Consider the following 18,854-nt stretch of genomic DNA (forward strand, 5'->3'; position numbering starts at 1 on the left):
CAAGTTGCAGTGGGGGAGGTTTAGATTGGATATTAGGAAAAACTTTTTCACTAAGAGGGTGGTGAAACACTGGAATGCGTTGCCTAGGGAGGTGGTGGAATCTCCTTCCTTGGAAGTTTTTAAGGTCAGGCTTGACAAAGCCCTGGCTGGGATGATTTAACTGGGAATTGGTCCTGCTTCGAGCAGGGGGTTGGACTAGATGACCTTCAGGGGTCCCTTCCAACCCTGATATTCTATGATTCTATGATTCTATGCCCCTTCGCTCTGCATGTCAGCAGACATAATTAGCCTTATGAAATCTGATTATAGATATCCAGCCACTAATATGATATTCCTAATAATGTTAGGACTTCAGTCTTCTCTTGTATAAATGAGCAGGGTATCACAGAGTTCACATTTTGACCTAATTGCAGAACCAAGTCAGAGAAAATAATATTTGAAGAATGAAATAGCTAAACTCTTGGCAATTGGCAAATGTGTAAAGGAATTGTTCAGTCTCCACAATTTAGAAATGGTGAATGAAAGTAACTGGATGTTTGGGATTTGTCTCAGGCTGCAGGTTTACCAGCAGCTTCGTGAAGAACTGGCAAAAGCGAAGACACTAGAGGGCATTGCAGATGTCAACAGAGACCTGAAATTACGATGCCAGGTAACAACTTGGGCCTTAACTGCTGGAGTAACACTGACCCTACTTGGAGGGAACCTGCTGGTGTCACATGCACTTGATCTGCGTTCATGCAGTCTTGGAACTTTGTAACCTACCATCACAGCCTGGCTAGCTAAATGTTGTACTGGCCCCTCCCATTTAAATTTCTTTCTTTAGTGTTCAGATATGCTATGTTTTTTCCATAGCTTTATTTGAGGGTGGGTTTTTTCATTTGTAACTGTTGGTGTGTGTAAATTTAATTAAATTTTTGTGCCTTTCCAGGAATTTAAAGTAGTAATGACATGGGGGCATCTAGGCAAATTGAATAGGTATCATTGGTTGTAATTTGTGTCCTGCAGGAGGAAATAGCTAATCAGAAAGAAGGAGAGAAGCCAAAAGGAGGATTGCCTTTCTTCCATTGGATCTGTCAGCCATACGTCAGGCCAGGGTAAGTTGCCTACTCTAGCACTGCTCCCAGGAGAACTCACTGGACAGGATGCATGTGTGCCACCATCTCAGAATACACATTTCCAGTTTTCATGCCCTGAAAGATTGTTTAAAAAAAACAAACAAAAAAAACTGGATAGTTTTTAAAAATGACATCTCAATGAACAAAGTAAGGTATTTGCAGGGGAGTATTCACAAAAAAATATCTTCCCCTTTTGGTTCCTTCCTCAAGTTTATTATCTACCTCTAAAACGTAAAAAATAAAATAGATCAAATGAAGCTTAGAATAAGGACCTGCATGTGAAGCAAATACTGCTACTTGACAATGTGCTGTAGTTACAGGCAGCATTCATCTGTTACCTAGATCTGCCAATGGAGTAGAGATGGGGACTGAATGCCCTTTATATCAGAAAGAAAAGGAGTACTTGTGGCACCTATTGGTTAGTCTCTAAGGTGCCACAAGTCCTCCTTTTCTTTTTGCGAATACAGACTAACACGGCTGCTACTCTGAAACCTTTATATCGGAGATGATTGTGTGTTTTGCGTGAGATCTTTTTAAACTGTTAGCATGACCTACCTAGGGGGAAAACTTGGGTTGCAGGAGAAGACTACCCGACTGAGAATTTCAGTACAAACATTTACCCTGAGAACAAAAAGCTTTTTATGGAACTGACTAATTTAACTGCCCACCACACACTAGATACTGCTCTCCTGCCTTTTTGCTTTAATAGCAGGCTCAGAACTCTGAGCTATTCTATAAAAACCCTAATATTTGAGCTTTTTTCCCATGCTTTTAAGGGCTGCGTCTCACCTGTGACATAGCCATGATAGACAGTGCATTTTGCCTAGACTTCTGTAAAAGCACTGTTGTCAAAGGAACAAAGTTGTCCCCTTCTGTTAACTTACAGTGATGTTCAACCATTTCAGGCCAAAGGAGATGTGCAAGGAAAATGGAACCAGTGGGAGCGAAGGAGGCATGCGAGGGAAACGAGCCCTGGAGGATGAGGACGATGGAAACTCTGATATTCTCTCAAAGAATAAACAAAAGAAAAAACTGAGAAATCCAAATAAACGCTTTGATCCATCTTTGAAACGTAAGAGAACCTGTCCTAATCCGCAAAAAGAAAAGGAGTACTTGTGGCACCTTAGAGACTAACCAATTTATTTGAGCATGAGCTTTCGTGAGCTACAGCTCACTTCATCGGATATTTGAGCATGAGCTTTCGTGAGCTACAGCTCACTTCATCGGATGCGCATCCGATGAAGTGAGCTGTAGCTCACGAAAGCTCATGCTCAAATAAATTGGTTAGTCTCTAAGGTGCCACAAGTACTCCTTTTCTTTTTGCGAATACAGACTAACACGGCTGTTACTCTGAAACCTGTCCTAATCCTGATCAGCACAAGGAATGGGGAAGGCTACTAGCATTACCTTTTTAGTATAAAGCCACCTCCTCCTTCTCCTCTTTATTCCCATTATGCAATTGGGGAAAGTTTCCTACTATTAGAGCAGAAAGGGGCTTGGGAAACCTTGGGAACAGGAAACTCAGTCTAAGTGGAGTTGACCAGGAAGGGGGGGATTTATTATGAAAGGGGCAGATTATCACCAGTTTCACAGTGAAATCAGGTCTTTCATCTCAGAGTGCTTTATGACTCTGTTATAACAGCTGCAGTCACTATTGTGTAATGTTGAAATGCAGTGTCTGTTTTAAACAGCTCCCCTTTCTTCTCCTCTCCCCAACTTGTTTTATAACTTTCTCAGACAAATTCATTGGGACTGATATTTCCATGTTTGGTCTTATTTCAGATAATTTTTTTAAAACGTCAACAAAATCTCTTAATCCCTTTTAATTTGTTTCTGTGTGTAAAATATTGCTCCTAAAAAATGCACCTTCTGGCTGCAAAGGTTGGTCACCCTGGAGCATTGAATTTGCTGTTCTCTTTTAAATATCATTCACTGTCTGGGATACTCATAGACCAAATTTGTTTCTCTTTTCCAGCTAAATATGCAAAATGTGATCATTGTGGAAACCCAAAGGTAGGTCCATCCCTCCATCCCTTTTCAAGTCTCTAGTAATGGATGCTGTTTAAACTCTGATGCAATGCAAACAATATATCTGCTTCTCAGGCAAAGGCCATTGTGCTAATTAGGCAAGTGATTATATCAGATGCTGAGGTGAAGCTATTACCTAGGGTAAAGATGACATAAATAGATTATTCTGGATACTTTAATCTCTCTTCTTCCTGCAAAGAGCAGTCTTGGTGGTTTATTGCTCTCAGCAAATGCTGGTCAGCAGTCTGAATTGCTAAATCATCTGAAAGATTGTTACATTATTAAATATCAGTCCCCCAAGCACACTTGGAAGCACTTCTCTTAATAGGTATACAAGACAGATATTTTAAACTTTCCAGTGACTGAGTAGGGAAGAGCAGTTGGTCTGCCGTGACAGCAGGAAATTAAAAGGAAAAAATACTAATGAAAGGCAAGGCACAGATCAGACTGCATCAGATTTAAATGAAAATCAAACTCTATATCTGTGCCTGGTAGTGGCAGAGACAGAACTGGAGGATTTTGATCTATTCCCTTTATTAGAAGAAAAAATTAACCCCCATCAGTGCTGAAGGTTCCACTAATGAAAAGGCATTTGTTCATGGGATATCAGATCAAATCCAGACTTCACTACTGGGAAGGTTTATTAATAGGGATGTCAAATGATTTAAAAAATTAATCGCGATTAATTGTGAGATTAAAAGAATTAATTATACTGTTAAACTTGTTATAAACATTTTTGGATGATTTTCTACATTTTCAAATACATTCAATTACAGCACAGAATACAAAGTGTACAGTGATCACTTTATATTTATTTTTTATTACAAATATTTGCAATCTACAGGTCGAAGCATGAAAGGGCATACAAATGTTTAGCATATCTAGCATGTAAATACCTTGCAACGCCGGCTACAACAGTGCCATGCGAACACCTGTTCTCACTTTTAGGTGACATTGTAAATAAGTAACAGGCAGCATTATCTCCCGTAAATGTAAACAACCTTGTTTGTCTTAGTGATTGGCTGAACAAGAAGTAGGACTGAGTGGACTTGTCAGCTCTATAGTTTTTACATTGTTTTATTTTTGAGTGCAGTGTTTTGGGGGTTTTTTGTTTTGGTTTTTTACATAATTCTACATTTGTAAGTTGCGCTTTCATGATAAAAAGATTGCACTACAGTACTTATCATCGAATTGAAAAATACTATTTTATCTTTTTTACAGTGCAAATATTTGTATATTTGATTAAAGTGAGCACTGTACACTGACTTCAATTACAACACAGAATACAATATATTTGAAAATTATAGGAAAAAATCCAAAAATATTTATAATAAATTGAAATTGGTATTCTGTTATTGTTTAACAGTGTGGTTAAAACTTCGATTAATTTTTTAACTCTCATGATTAATTTTTTGAATTGAGTTAAATTTGTTTTGAGTTAGGAGAAGCAATTAACTGCAATTAATTGACAGTCCTATTTATTAATGAAACCTATTGCATTCTGTGAATATCAGGAGGATTTGGAATCCAAGTGCAAAAATATACAAATATTTTTTTCAAGAGTACAGCTGTTCCCATGAAAAGTGAGAAATCACTGAGGGGGCTGAACCAGGAGGGTACAGTGCTGCTAAAATACTTAGACACCAGAAACTTAGGGTATGTGACACTGCAATTAAACACAGGCAACTGGCCCATGCCAGCCAACATGGCTCTCAGGGCTCGGGCTAAGGGGCTGTTTAATTGTGGTGTAGACATTTGGGCTCAGGCTGGAGTCCAGGCTCTGGGGCCCTCCCTGTTCACAGGGCCTCAGAGCCCGGACTCCAGCCTGAGCCCAAACGTCTATAGCGGCCTCTTAGCCCGAGCCCTGCGAGCCTGCATCAGTTGGCATGAGCCAGCCATGGGTGTTTAATTGCAGAGTCTACATACCCATAGTCTTAAGGAAAAGGTCTGCAGCAAATAGAAAGCTGGAGCGATGAGAAACTTTGATCTGTTTCCAGTAAAGGGAAAATCCCACCATATGAGGCCATGGTAGGATACAAACCAGGCAGGTGGGCACTATTCAGTCCTGAGTATGTGGAAAATGTTGCCCTTAGTTACACAGATGTTCTTTAGATTAAAAAGCAGGAGCTTCCCTCTAATAAGATTTTTGTTGGTTGCACAGTTAGTTGGTTTATTTCTCTGAGTACTGAGAGGGCCCTGGGATTTCACTCTGTTTGTTCTTGTGAATTAGGTTCTGCTACAGGTGGGTGAGCTCTGTGCCCTTTGCCTTGTCTGAGAGAAGCAAAGGTGGTGGGTCATCTCTTCTCACATTATCATTTATACTTGCTACTGTTAAAAAGAAAAGGAGGACTAGTGGCACCTTAGAGACTAACCAATTTATTTGAGCATAAGCTTTCGTGAGCTACAGCTCACTTCATCGGATGCATGCAGTGGAAAATACAGTGGGGAGATCTATATACACAGAGAACATGAAACAATGGGTCTTACCATACACACTGTAATGAGAGTGATCAGGTAAGGTGAGCTATTACCAGCAGGAGAGCGGGGTGGTGGACACCTTTTGTAGTGATAATCAAGGTGGGCCATTTCCAGCAGTTGACAAGAATGTCTGAGGAATGGGGGGGAGGAATAGTTTTACTTTGTGTAATGACCCATCCACTCCCAGTCTTTATTCAAGCCTAAGTTAATTGTATCCAGTTTGCAAATTAATTCCAATTCAGCAGTCTCTCGTTGGAGTCTGTTGTTGAAGAATTGCCACTTTTAGGTCTGTAATCGAGTGACCAGAGAGATTGAAGTGTTCTCCAACTGGTTTTTGAATGTTATACTTCTTGACGTCTGATTTGTGTCCATTTATTCTTTTACGTAGAGACTGTCCAGTTTGGCCAATGTACATGGCAGAGGGGCATTGCTGGCACATGATGGCATATATCACATTGGTAGATGTGCAGGTGAACGAGCCTCTGATAGTGTGGCTGATGTGATTAGGCCCTCTGATGGTGTCCCCTGAATAGATACGTGGATACAGTTGGCAACAGGCTTTGTTGCAAGGATATGTTCCTGGGTTAGTGGTTCTGTTGTGTGGTGTGTGGTTGCTGGTGAGTATCTGCTTCAGGTTGGAGGGACTGTCTGTAAACAAGGACTGGCCTGTCTCCCAAGATCTGTGAGAGTGGGAAACCCTTTGTTTCCTATCTTTTTAACCAGTTACCAATCCATGAGAGGACTTTCCGTCTTATCCCATGGCAGCTTACTTTGCTTAAGAGCCTTTGGGGAGGGACCTAATCAAAGGCTTTCTAAAAATCTAAGTACACTATATCCACGTGATCCCCATTGTCCACATCACTCCAGGGGAATTCTGCACCACTGCTCATGAGCAGAATTTATGTCCCTCACAGATTTCTTTGCTTCCTCACAGAATAATGACTTTCTGATGGGGAAGCAAAGGGAAACCACAAGAGCGGTCATGCGACCCTCCCCAGCAGTATGTTCCGGGGGCCCAGGGCAGCTAGCAGAGAGGTAAATCACGGGGGGGCAAGAGGCTGGACAGGGGAAGACCCAGCTGGTGGCTCCTACCCTCCGTTGGGCTCAGCTGCTCATCCCCACTGGGCTGGAGAGAATGGTACTGCCTCTTCCCGTGCACAGCATCCGGGGCTGGGTCAGGCCCATCGCCAGATTTCTTCCTCAGCTGAAGGAAGCTCTGCAAACTCCTTTCCCTGCCCCCTGCTTCCTGCAGCCATTCCTCCTCAGCTGTAGGGGGAGGGATCCCTGTTCGGGGAGGGATCCCTCATCCACTCAACCCCTGTGCATCCAAAACCCCTCATACCCAGACTCTCTCCTGCTGAGCCTCACTCCCATGCACTCAGACTCCCCTCCCAATGAGCCCATCTCCTCCCCCTCCCCCTCACACCAGAGCCCTAACTAGCTGCATCTGGACCCCTCTTGAAACCCCTCACACCCATACCCCCTGCTGAGCTCTATCTTCCCCCTTGCTGAGCCCCAACCACCGTCACTTGGACACTGCTATAGAGTCCCATTACCATTGCACCCAGAACTCCCCAACAAGCCCCTCTGCATCCAGATCCCCCCCTGAGCCACCTGAACCCGGATTGCCCCACATAGAACCCTCTCAACCCACAGCTGGATCCCCCGCCACACTTGGATCCTCCCTTGCTGAGCCTGCCTGCCCACACCTGGTGCACATAGCACAGAGGAGCAGGGCCTTGGGGGTGTTTCTGGAGCAGGCCCGGTCCTTTCAGGGTTGGGTGTAGCCTCACCGGTGAGTCTGTGTCCTGGTGGGAAGCTGCACAGTGATCTCCCACCTCTGTGCAGCCAGTGCCCTAGGCTCCCTAATACCATGCTGAAGCCTCCACATTTATTTGACAAATAAAATTGCAGAATTTTGCAAAATTTCAAAATATTGGGTGCAGAATTTTTTATTTTTTTTTTTTGGTGCAGAATGCCCTCAGGAGTACCACGGGGTTGTTGACCTTTCTTCGTGTCCTTCCCCCCCCCCCCCCCCCCCCGCACCCCAAGAATTCTAGTAGAGCGGTGAGGCATGATTTTCCCTTTACAAAAACCATGTTGACTCTCCCCCAACAAATTATGTTCATCTATGTGTCTGACACTTTTGATCTTTACTGTAGTTTCAACCAGTTTGCCTGGTACTGACATCAGGCTTACCGGCCTATAATTGCCAGGATCACCTCTGGAGCCCTTTTTAAAAATTGGCGTCACATTAGCTATCTTCCAGTCATTTGGTACAGAAGTTGATTTAAATGATTGGTTACAGACTACAGTTAGTTCTGCAATTTCACATTTGAGTGCCTTCAGAACTCTTGGATGATACCATCTGGTCCTGGTGACTTATTACTGTTTATCAATTTGTTCCAAAACCTCCTCTAATGCCACCTCAATCTGGGACAGTTGCTCAGATTTGTCACCTAAAAAGAACGGTTCAGGTTTTGGACTCTCCCTCACATCCTCAGCCATGAAGACCGATGCAAAGAATTCATTCATTTTCTCCACAATGGCCTTTGTCCTTGAATGCTCCTTTAGTATCTCGATCATCCAGTGCCCCCCCCGCCCCCCCCCCACGGGATGTTTAGCAGGCTTCCTGCTTCTGACGTATTTAAATTTTTTCTTTTTTGCTGTTACTTTTTGAGAAGCAGTTATGATGCTTTCCACTCACAGTTGGCCTTTCCCTTAGCCCATTTGACTGAGAATTCTACGTCCTGTAGTAGTCTGACTTGTATTTGGTCAGTGGAGTGCGTCACTAAAAAGTGTTATTTTGGATGTGTATCTAGCTGGTTATTATTGTTCTTTAGGGCGCAGGGGTACTACAATCATGATGGGGGGCTCATTGTACTGGGCTATATACAGCCATGAATAAAAAGACAGTCGTTGCACCAAAGATTTTAGACTTCAGGTTAGGGCAGGACACAGGTAGATGAGACAAACAAATGTGAGGGAAGCAGTAACTAGATAACAATAAGGCAAGCAAGTTATTGATCCATAAGCATGTTTTATCAGGTTTCCTAGCCAGGTAGCTGGAGCTTTAGGGAAGGGCTCAAGTGGGGTGACTAAACTGGGGCATTGTATAGAGGCAGTTGTTAATCAGAAAAAAAAAAAATCTCTCTCGAGCACATAAGATCTTTAATAAAAGCATTTCCTCATTGCTGAGTAGAACAGAAAGCCTCACAGGCCTCTTGACTGGAGGGGAGTGTCAGCTCTACTATAGTTAAGCTGTAGGCCCCCTTTATGTTTAAAAGCCAGCTCTTACAAGTGCTCTAAAATTGGCTTGCTTACTTAGCTCAGAGTGCAATTTGGGGTGCCTCATGGGCTTGTGGGCTAGGATTAGTGATCCAAACTTGGGGTCATTTGAGAAAGCGTTTCTAGACATACAGCTCTCTCGGGCAATACAAAGAAGAAAAGAAGTATTTCATAAGGTTGACATATCAATGAGTCTTCCTGCAAATTGTCGGGCGGGAAGGGGGCAGTGGTCAAACCATGGCTCTGAGTTTTTACCCACATGATCTGAAGTGCTCACAGTTACCCTAGCTACTGAATAACTCCCCAGGCCCACAGCCCCTTTGGGGAAACAATATTGAAAATGTTATTCAACGACGTGTTGAGTCTCGTGCTAATGTGCCGAAGGGATTACACTGTGCATGTGTAGACAGGGTGGTGAGCCAGCCCTTGTCACAGGATGGAGGTGGCTCCAGGAGACATGCTCTGGTTGTTGAACCTGAGCTAGAAACAACCAATGTAAATTCAGTAGCCACCCTTGGCAGCAATCTGAAAAAAATGAAACAAACCCGTTGCCACACCTTGCTTCTCGTAAAGGGGCATTTTATTTATCATTTGCACACAGCAGAACATTTGGAAGGTACCCACACTAGTTTAAAAAAGAAATTACATAGCCAAATATTTGCTGGGAGGGGAGAGGGCTAAATGGTGGTTTGGGAGGTGCTTAGGACTCAGGTGAGAGGGTGGGGAGGACTACAGAGAACAGTGATGCTCCACACTCCTCCAGCTCTGAGGGCCCCTGCCATGCTGATGGTGTCAGACAGTCTGAGCCCCTTGCTCTAAGGGGAGCCCAGAAGCTGGGGAGGGAATCCAATCCCTTCTCCTTACTGCATCTCATGGGAATGGGCTCTCGGGGGGGGGGGGGGGAGGGAATGGAGGAGCAGGGTGGGGCTGAAGCCCTTTCCCTGCCTCTACTCATGTAAGCAAGCTGGGGGCCCTGTCCTGCTGAAGGGGCATTTAGTTCATCATGTGAAACAAAATTTGTGGAAGCTCTGACCCGTTATGGGGGGAGTTGAGAACAAGCATACACCAAGCATTAGTGTGGAGAGTGAGGTGAGAAATTGAGAACGGGTATGCTGTCGAGCACCGGCAGAGGGGGAGGCTGGATGAGTGTACCAAGGGAGTTAAATGGAGCCATTCCAACTTATCAGGAGCTATTGTTTGACACTGTTTACACCTCCAGGAAGTATTCTCATTCAACTGAGATGATCTCAGCCTTATGCACTGCAGCCGGATTTGTCATTGCAGCATAGGTGACCTGGGTTCTGTTTTTGGCTCTGTCACTGACCCACTAGAAAAATCGTGACACCTCTGCCTCAGTTTCCCCATCTGTAAAATGGGGCTAAAGGTACTGACCTACCTGTCACTCATGCCTGAGATGAGATAATGGGAAAGGCATGAGGGATGAGTACCTAACCAAACCATAGGAGGATTTATAGGACAAACCTATGTGATAATTACAACTGCTGGAGTGAGCATTCCTCCAAAAAACAATGTTCATAAAATTACAAAATTCATGGACAAAAAAAACTTTCATTAGTCATGTTCCAGTGATGCAGGGTGTTGCATGCTTGTCCAGGCTATCACAGTCAGTGATGCTCAAATGTCTGAAAAACCAGGAACTGAAGTGATAAGGCACACATGCCTGCACCCTTAACTCTGCCCTTTTTAATATGACTCATATTTGCAGAATTCTCAGGGACTATATGCAACTGTAGGACAAATTCTAATGTCATATTGTTGCTAAGGCAAAACTCATGTTTAGGCAACCTCTGTGGAACAGGAGCTATGTATGCCTGTCCTACGCAAATACTGAGCCTAAGCCCCAGAAACAGTCACAAGTGAAAAAGCGTACAACACCACCATCCCCTTTTTACAAACCATTCACTCTCAGCCACAGGATTCCAGCTAATGCTATACTTTCATTTAATCACTAACCCCCCACAAACCACTCTCATACCACACCTCACTACTGACAAGCCCCCTTGCAAAAAGAATCTGTGCACTGTGCCTGACAATTTGCAGAACTCAGCATTGAAATGAGGCACACTTGAACCTCTCAAGGTACACATGCACCTCTTTTCTTTGATCTCACACAGCAGTGGGCAGGGGCAACAAGGACAACAGGCCTCCCGATTTCCTCCTGTCACAGTTGAAATTTGACTTGCTGGAATAAGATACAACAGCGCAACCCTGGTCCTAAGTTTATTGTTTTGTCAATAAACTTAATACAGTAAAGAGTACCTTTAGTAGTTTTTTCTGCTGTAGCACCATCTCAAACTGTTTGCACTCAAATCATGTTGCACAAACTTCCCCCAACAATGAAAGCCAGAAAAGAGCTTTACAGATATTAAACCTGGCTGATACATTTTTCCCCTTCCTGTGCACTCAGTCGGCCATTCCTGAGTTGCAAAATATCCATGACTCATCTTCTCTCAACTTCAGAGGATGGATCATGCCTTATGTTATTACTGTCCATGATTTGGGCAATTTTAGGAATTAAAAAAAAAGGGGAAATGATTTCCTTGGAACGATGACTATTAATGGGGGGAGCAGCAAACAAAGACAGAAAATAAGAGCTTCTGAAGAGAAACAGGACAAACTCCAGTTATGACAGTATTGAAACCCTTTCAGAAAGGGTTTCAGAGTATCTTAATTTTCTACACGTATTTGATATTAATCAAGAGGATTTCCTCGTTGGCAGGAGAAATTCCTGGGAGGTGGAATATAATCGTTCTGGGATGGTAATCATCACCTAGAAGCACAGAGCGTTTATCCAGCAGGCAGCTCTTAATTTCTGCATTTCCCTTCTCCCCCGGCCCCGGTCTCCATATCCTTTATCAGCAGCCTGAAGACTGACTGTCCCCATCACTGTTTGCAGGAACCCAGACCACGACAGCTGTCTTCAGAAGCCCTGCGTATGCATCCTTGCAGTTATGCCTCCCATAAGCAGTTCAGTGATGATTTTTTTTTTTCCACTGACTTAACTGGTGTGTATCTGTTTCCAGGGTAACAAATGTGTGTTTAATCTGTGCCGAGGATGCTGTAAGAAAAGAGCATTTAAAGAGACTGCAGACTGTCCAGGCAAGTATAGACCCCACCACTCCGTCCTGTTCTTCAGCACCACTGGGCCTGTATAAAAACAAACTGTCCAAGTCAAAATGAGTGATTAATACATATGAAAGCGGTATGACATTTTAAAGTCCTTTGTTAATATGCATAATTGTGATAGTTTTAGAAATATTAGTTTAAAATCCTGAGGGTCCTAGCTTTCACGGAAATGTTTTACTTAGCACTGGCCTCTGTAATAGAGCACGAACATGACACCAGCATCTGCTCTTCCTCCTGAAGCCTCAGGGTGCATCATCTCCAAGCTAAAAGCATAATAAATTTTCTACAGCTGCATATAGTTACCCTAAGGCAGTGGCCTGCTCTGTTCCCCACTGAACAGGCAGTTCAGTGTCAATTTATTATTTCCCTTCTTTCTTTGTCAGGTCATGGATTACTTTTTAAAACCAAATATGAAAAGTCCCTTCTGTGGAAAAGTGGCCAAACAGAGATGCAGGAGATTGAAAGGACACAGAAAGGAGATGTGGAGGAAACTGCTGGACTGAAAGAGGGTATTGACGCTGTACTGTAAGCCTTCAAACTAGATTCTGCTGGATCTGCGTCTCTGCTTCCCTCGGCCAAAGAATCTGCCATTTCCAGAGCACCATCTGAAGCCTGGAGTAGTTCCACAGGTTTGTTCTAAGGTCTGGATGAGTTTTATTTAAGGAAAAGCTGCTTACTCAGGGAAATATCCTGCCTTTGAATAAAAGGATGCAACTAAAGTTCTCAATGTCTTTTAAAGACTTCAAAGGACTCAGCCAGAACCCTGGCCTGACAATGCTGCACTGGGGTGGGGGGGAAGATGATGTACTAAAGTCATGAACTGCCTGTTGTACATTAACCCTTCATGTGCTGTTTTAAAAGTGGGGAATAAATCTTTGATATTAGAACATCCTGCTGGAGTGTTAAACTAATATTTCTTCAGGAATATAGGGTGAAGGTCACTTAAATGACATTTTCAGGTCAGGAAGGAAGCTAAGTGTTCAAGGACAGCAGCGTTCAGTGACTAACTCTCCGTAGTGTTACTCTAATGACAGAGTTGGATAGGAAGTGTTACATGTAATAAATAATTACTAGTTATTACAATAGAACCTGAAGGGTGCCCCTGAACAGGAGGTCCTAGCATGCTAGGCTGCGTACACATTTATAGTCAAAGAAATGAGTCTCGGACACAAAAACAAATGGTGGGCAAAAGGAAATAATATCCAGATTTTATAAGTGGGGAGCAGATACACTTAGAGGCTAGTCCAAGGTCACACACTATCTGGCAGAACCAGGAATTCATAGTCATAGAAATGTAGGACCAAGTAAGCCTAGACTCATCCCTGAGAGGTGTTTGTTCAACCTGTTCTTAAAAACCTCCATTGACAGGGATTCCACAACGTTCCTTGGGAGCCTATTCCAGAGCTTAACTATCCTTACAGTTAGAAAGTTTTTCCTGACGTTTAACCTAAATCTCCCTTGCTGCGTATTAAGGACATTACTTCTTGCCCTACCTTCAGAGAAGGTCGAGAACAATTGATCAGTCATCTTTATAACAGCCATTAACATATCTGGAGAGTTATCAGGTCCTCTCCCAGTCTTCTTATTGCAATATGAACAGGCATGGGTGGTTTTTTTTGTTTTTTAAAATCTGTCCTCATAGGTCAGATTTTCTGAACTTTGTATCATTTTTGTTGCTTGCCTGTGGACTCTCTCCAATTAGTCCACATCTTTCCTAAACTGTGGCATCCAAACTTGGACACTGTAGTCCAGCTGAGGTCTCACCAGGGCCGAGTAGCACAAGACAGTTACCTCCAGTGTCTTACAGATGATATTTCTGTTAATACACCCCACATTGGTGACTCATATTCTATTTGTGAGCCACTCTAACCCTCAGATTTTTTTCAGCAATACTTCCACCTACCCAGTTATTCCGCATGTTGTAGCTGTGCATTTGATTGTTTTACTTTTTAAGTGTAGTACTTTGCACTTGTCTTTATTGAATTTCATCTTTTTGATTTCAGACCATTTCTCTAATTTGTTAAGGTTATTTTGAATTCTAAACCTGTCTTCCAAAGTACTTGAGCCCCCTCCCAGCTTGGTGTCCTCTGCAATTTTATAAGCATACTCTCCATTACCCTACTCATAATGAAAATACTGACTAGTACTGGATCCAGGACAGACCCCAGTAGACCCCCAATGGATACACCTACTCCTGAGGGAATTCTGCACCAACAAAATTAAAAATTCTGCACCACAGAAATAATTATGGAAATGTTATTTGTCAATAAATAAATGTGACTAAGGCATGGCACTGTGGAACAACAGGCAAATGGCTGCATTGAAGTGGGACATCATCCTGAAGCCCCAACCTCCCCCGCTACAGGGACTCAGCAGTGAGGCTGCACCCAACCCTGACAGTGCAAGGGCTGAGCCTGCCCCAAGAACACCTCAGGGCCCTGCTCCTCTGCACCAGGTGTGGGGCAGGCTTAGCCCAGCAGGATCCAAGTGTGGAGGGGCTTAGTGTGGGAGGATCCAGATGTGGGGTGAGAGATTTGTGTGGGGGGCAATCTGGGTGCAGGCTGCTCAGTCAGACATCTGGATGCACAGGGGCTCATTGCGGGGTTCCAGGTGCAGCAGTAATGGGACTCTGCAGGGGATCCAGGTGCAGGGGTGTGTGTGCAGGGTTTGGGGGTCCAGGTGCAGCTGGCTATAGCTCAGTGGGGTGGGGGACTTGTCCGGGGGGGAGAGAGGGAGGTTCAGGTGTAGGGAGGTTCGACAGGCCTGTTTAACGGGGGAGCCCCAGCTGCTGCCAAGGGGATGCTGCAGGCTGGGCTCCTACTTCCCCCCCCTGGATTCCCCTATCCCCTTTTCTTCCCCATCTCATCTCCACTGCCCCATGCCTCATCCCCCGCCCCTCACTCCATGGGTGCTGGAACAATTTGTATAGTGGGGGTGCTGAGAGCCATTCAACCAAACTGTAAACCCTGGATGTAATGGAAACCACATCAAGCCGGGGGTGCGGGAGCACCCTCCACACTGCTAGTTCCAGCACCTATGCCTCACTCCCACATTCCCCTTTCCCCCACCCTGCCTTACCCAGCCCCACAGCTAGCACTCACTGTTGCACAGAAAACAGGAGGGCTCCCAGCAAACAGAAGGGGAGCACGACTGGCATTAGGACCCAGGAGGTCAGCTGCAGTCAGGGGAGCCCAGACACAGCCTCCTTTAGTTGGGCAGCTCTGCACTTGCAGAAATGGGGAGAGAAGTGGCACGTAACCACATGTGCCCCCCATGCCTTGCCTCTGGGTGGGCAGTCCCCCCCAAAAAACACTGCACTCATGGTTGTCCTCCTGCCCCCACGCAGCTTCCCTGCCATTTTCTGCAGGGAAGCACAGAACTTCTCGGCAGCGGGGGAGGGGGTGTGTATGACTTTTTCTGCAGGTGTCCAGCAGAATTGCCTCAAGAGTGAACTATTTATAACCACTCTCTGAATAATGTCTTGCAACCACTTGTGCACCCACCTTGTAGCAATTTCATCTAGACCACATTTCCCCAATCTCCTGAGTCCCAAGTCCAGGGGTTTAACTACAAGATGGACCATCCTGTTTTCCTAGTGGTGAATTCTGTGAAAGGACAGACAGCAGACTCTTTATTCTGCAACAGAAACAGTCTCTCAAGATCTCTCTGTATCTCAGGCAGTGCTACATATGCCTGCCTCTGGTGCTCTATGTGCATCCTGCAGAGTCTGATTCATAGTGCCTGTCCCTAGGCATTCTATAAACAAATCTTTCTGCATATCGCAGAGAACTTCAACAGTGTGAATTCAGACACATTAACCTGTTATGGTAAAAGGCTAAAGAAATGGAGACCAAGCTGTCTGCCATTTTACTGGATACAATCTCAGATCAGAAAATTGACTTACAGCTGAGGCTGCCCACTGACTTCAACACCGGCTAGCCTGAGACCTTCATGAAATCTGCAGCAGTCCATCGCTCCTTACCCTCAGGTTGCAGTGCAACTTCTGCACTGATCACTGCCATCTCCTGCTGTAATGGGAGATTGAAACAGAATCATGGACCTCCCGGCAACCTGCACCCAGACTCCAAACCAGAACGCTTCTAAAGCTTTATCCTGTGGGAATGTTAACTGTAAACAGAGTCTCCTGAAGGGAAGAGAGAGACAGTGACTTATAGGGACTGAGAGATGTACATTCAAATGCAAGCTCTAGATTTTCTGGGTCTGGTAAGACCAGAGCAATGTGAATTAGGAGTTTGCACAGGAGCTTTGCGCCTCTACATAAAAGGAACATTCTAAAATTTAGCAGCCAATGGTTTTAGCTCTCAGATGCAGCATCTCTTCAAAAGGAAGGAAACTTTTTTTTTTTTTTTTTTTTTTTGAGATACGGAGTTTTGGGTTAAATGTTATAGAGGAAGAGATTTATTTAAAAAGATTTAGGTAGCTACAAGTACATACCAGTAATCTCTTTACAGATTAGACTTGGAATAGCAAAACTTTTAGTGATTCTACTTTGTATCTGAAGAAATTACTTTCCTTAATGCCTAGTTTGTTCATATAAAGTCCGTTGGCAGTGCAGTGACTTTGTGATGAGCCCTCAGCCAATCGAGACAGACAAGCTGGTTCTTTATTTTTTCTCCACTGGTTCTAGTATGAAGTATGGGGCAAAAGGAGAGAGAACCGATAGGCTGGGCCAAGCCAAGCATCCTTTAAAACGAAAAAGCCTTTTCACAGAATTATAGTTTCTTACTTACATGCAGCATTCTAGTTATGGATCACTATAAATGCAAATCCTCAAAGCCTTGTTTAGGAGATTACTGTGGTAGTGGCGAAGTGGGTAGTGAGTTGCTGGCACAGGTGACTGTCAGGGTATTTTCAGTTAGGGGGAGGGAGCTTTTAAAATATTTTTGGATGGTGAGGGAAGCAGCTAGAAATCAAATTGTTTCTATTTAGGATTTTATCAACTCTCTCAAACCAAAATCCTATGACTTGCTAGATCCTGTGCTAAGGAGTTTTTCTGGTGAAGGGATCTCTTTCCTCCTAGCCCAAAAAGGTCTTGTCCAAAGCCATATCTGCCGCTTTTAATCATCATGTGAGCACCATGATTACTAGTATACCAGGTGCAATGCCTGCCATCAGTCCCCATCAGGAGGCATTTGTACAGCTCAGCACCATGATGCCGCCCCATTTACAATTGTATTTTGAGATCTGTCAGTTAGCCAGTTTATAACTAATGTAATGTGTGCCACTGTCGATTTTGTATCCTTCTAGATTCTTAATCAAAATGTCATGAAGTACGAAATCAAATGCCTTACAGAAGTCTAAGACTTGAAGTCAAAGACACTATTACCTTTATGAACCAAATCTGTAATCTCATAAAAAATATCAGATTAGTGTGACAGGATTTGCATTCCATAAATTTATGTTGATTGACATTAATCAATCAAGAATTAAAGGAGGATAATATAATTAAGTCCCATATCAGCCACTCTCCAATATTTTGCCTGTGATTGATTTCATAACTTTTCTAAAGAGATCAGAAAAAACACCACTTTCAATTAGCAAGGACCTCTTGGACTATTCCCTCCACCTTAACCATTAACCTAAAGAGGTAGAGACAAGTGAGAGAGGAAATGGAGGAAGACAGCCAAAAGAAGGAAAAAGGTGGAGGGAGGATAAGGATCCAAGACCAAAGACTGGGGTGCACCAGACAACAGAATTTGACCCTACTCAGTATTTTTTGGTACTAGGTCTTTTGCATTTTGGCTTAAGCTGGCTTCTAGGGTGGATCTCTCATTTGTCAACCTTTGCACTACATTTATGTTATACCCCAGTTAACGTGCAGGTTAGTAATTAGGCCAGCGAGGAGAGTTGCTGTTTGAGCATAAAGAACCTGGCTTGATGGCTGTGTCTAGTAGGCTGAAATATGTCTAATTTAAGGATAGTCTACAGAACTACTGTTCTCAATGGCCATCATTAATCGGAGCATCCTTGCTAAAGATGTGGAACTTAAGAGTGGATGGACTGGAGCTGAATCTTCCACTATAAATTATTGTGAATCCTGCTCCCTTTTTAAAGAAAAATAGCTTTTGCTGAATATGAGCTAGACCTTTCAAACTGTGACATCTGCAATTCCATTTTGAGGCAGGTCTCAGATCAAGAACAAAGTATTCTCCATCTGTGAGGGTGACCAGATAGCTGAGAAATCTATGCCTCAGATAGGAAGGACCCAATTCTCTCTAGGGACATAAGCGTTTCACATCACTACAGTAGCATAAAGTGGGTAGAAGTGGCCCTGAGAGAATATCTATTGTGTAAGGGAGTGCCTCTGCTGTCAGAGCAGCTCAACACTTCCCCTTCCAAGCCTCTGGGTAAGGACCAGAGAATATTGGACCTTGGGAGGGGGGAAGAGAAGAGGTCATAGCACACTGCACTCCAACTATTCTTGGCTGCCTCTGACCATTGAGGGTGTTCTAATTTACACTGGGGGCTGGGTAGGCTCTTGCACAGCCTTAGAACAGACTAAGTCACATTTGCTTCCCACTTCCCTATTGAATCAGAACTTCTGAGAATCAGGGTAAAATAGCCAAGCTTCCTGGAACCAGATCTTAGCAAGGTGAGTTCAGCCCTTCCAAAAATGGGCCTGGATTAATGCAAAGTTACTGTAATTCCAAAATATGGACAATACCTAACCAAAGACTTCATAGTAAGTACTCCCTCAACTTTCTCCACATAAGCCACAAAATGCTTCAGCAACCGAAATGTGCAAATGGAGGAAGCTGCTGCAGTTTAGCAACTACA

The 18,854-nt window shown here is 43.8% G+C and overlaps 1 protein-coding gene across 2 annotated transcripts in view; it reads left to right on the forward strand.

Moving 5' to 3' along the window:
* Positions 1–12,943, forward strand: part of DUS1L (dihydrouridine synthase 1 like) — a 30,347-nt gene extending 17,404 nt beyond the window's left edge. For both annotated transcript variants that reach the window (XM_077834124.1, XM_077834125.1), the window contains exons 9-14: positions 553–649; positions 1,006–1,094; positions 2,021–2,187; positions 3,091–3,128; positions 11,954–12,029; positions 12,440–12,943. In XM_077834124.1, the coding sequence (XP_077690250.1) occupies positions 553–649; positions 1,006–1,094; positions 2,021–2,187; positions 3,091–3,128; positions 11,954–12,029; positions 12,440–12,585 (613 nt within the window). In that variant the 3' untranslated portion in view covers positions 12,586–12,943. The remainder of the gene's footprint in view (positions 1–552; positions 650–1,005; positions 1,095–2,020; positions 2,188–3,090; positions 3,129–11,953; positions 12,030–12,439) is intronic.
* Positions 12,944–18,854: the final 5,911 nt, after the last annotated feature.

The sequence above is a fragment of the Eretmochelys imbricata genome, chromosome 14, assembly GCF_965152235.1.
Source record: "Eretmochelys imbricata isolate rEreImb1 chromosome 14, rEreImb1.hap1, whole genome shotgun sequence".
Classification (NCBI taxonomy): domain Eukaryota; kingdom Metazoa; phylum Chordata; order Testudines; family Cheloniidae; genus Eretmochelys; species Eretmochelys imbricata.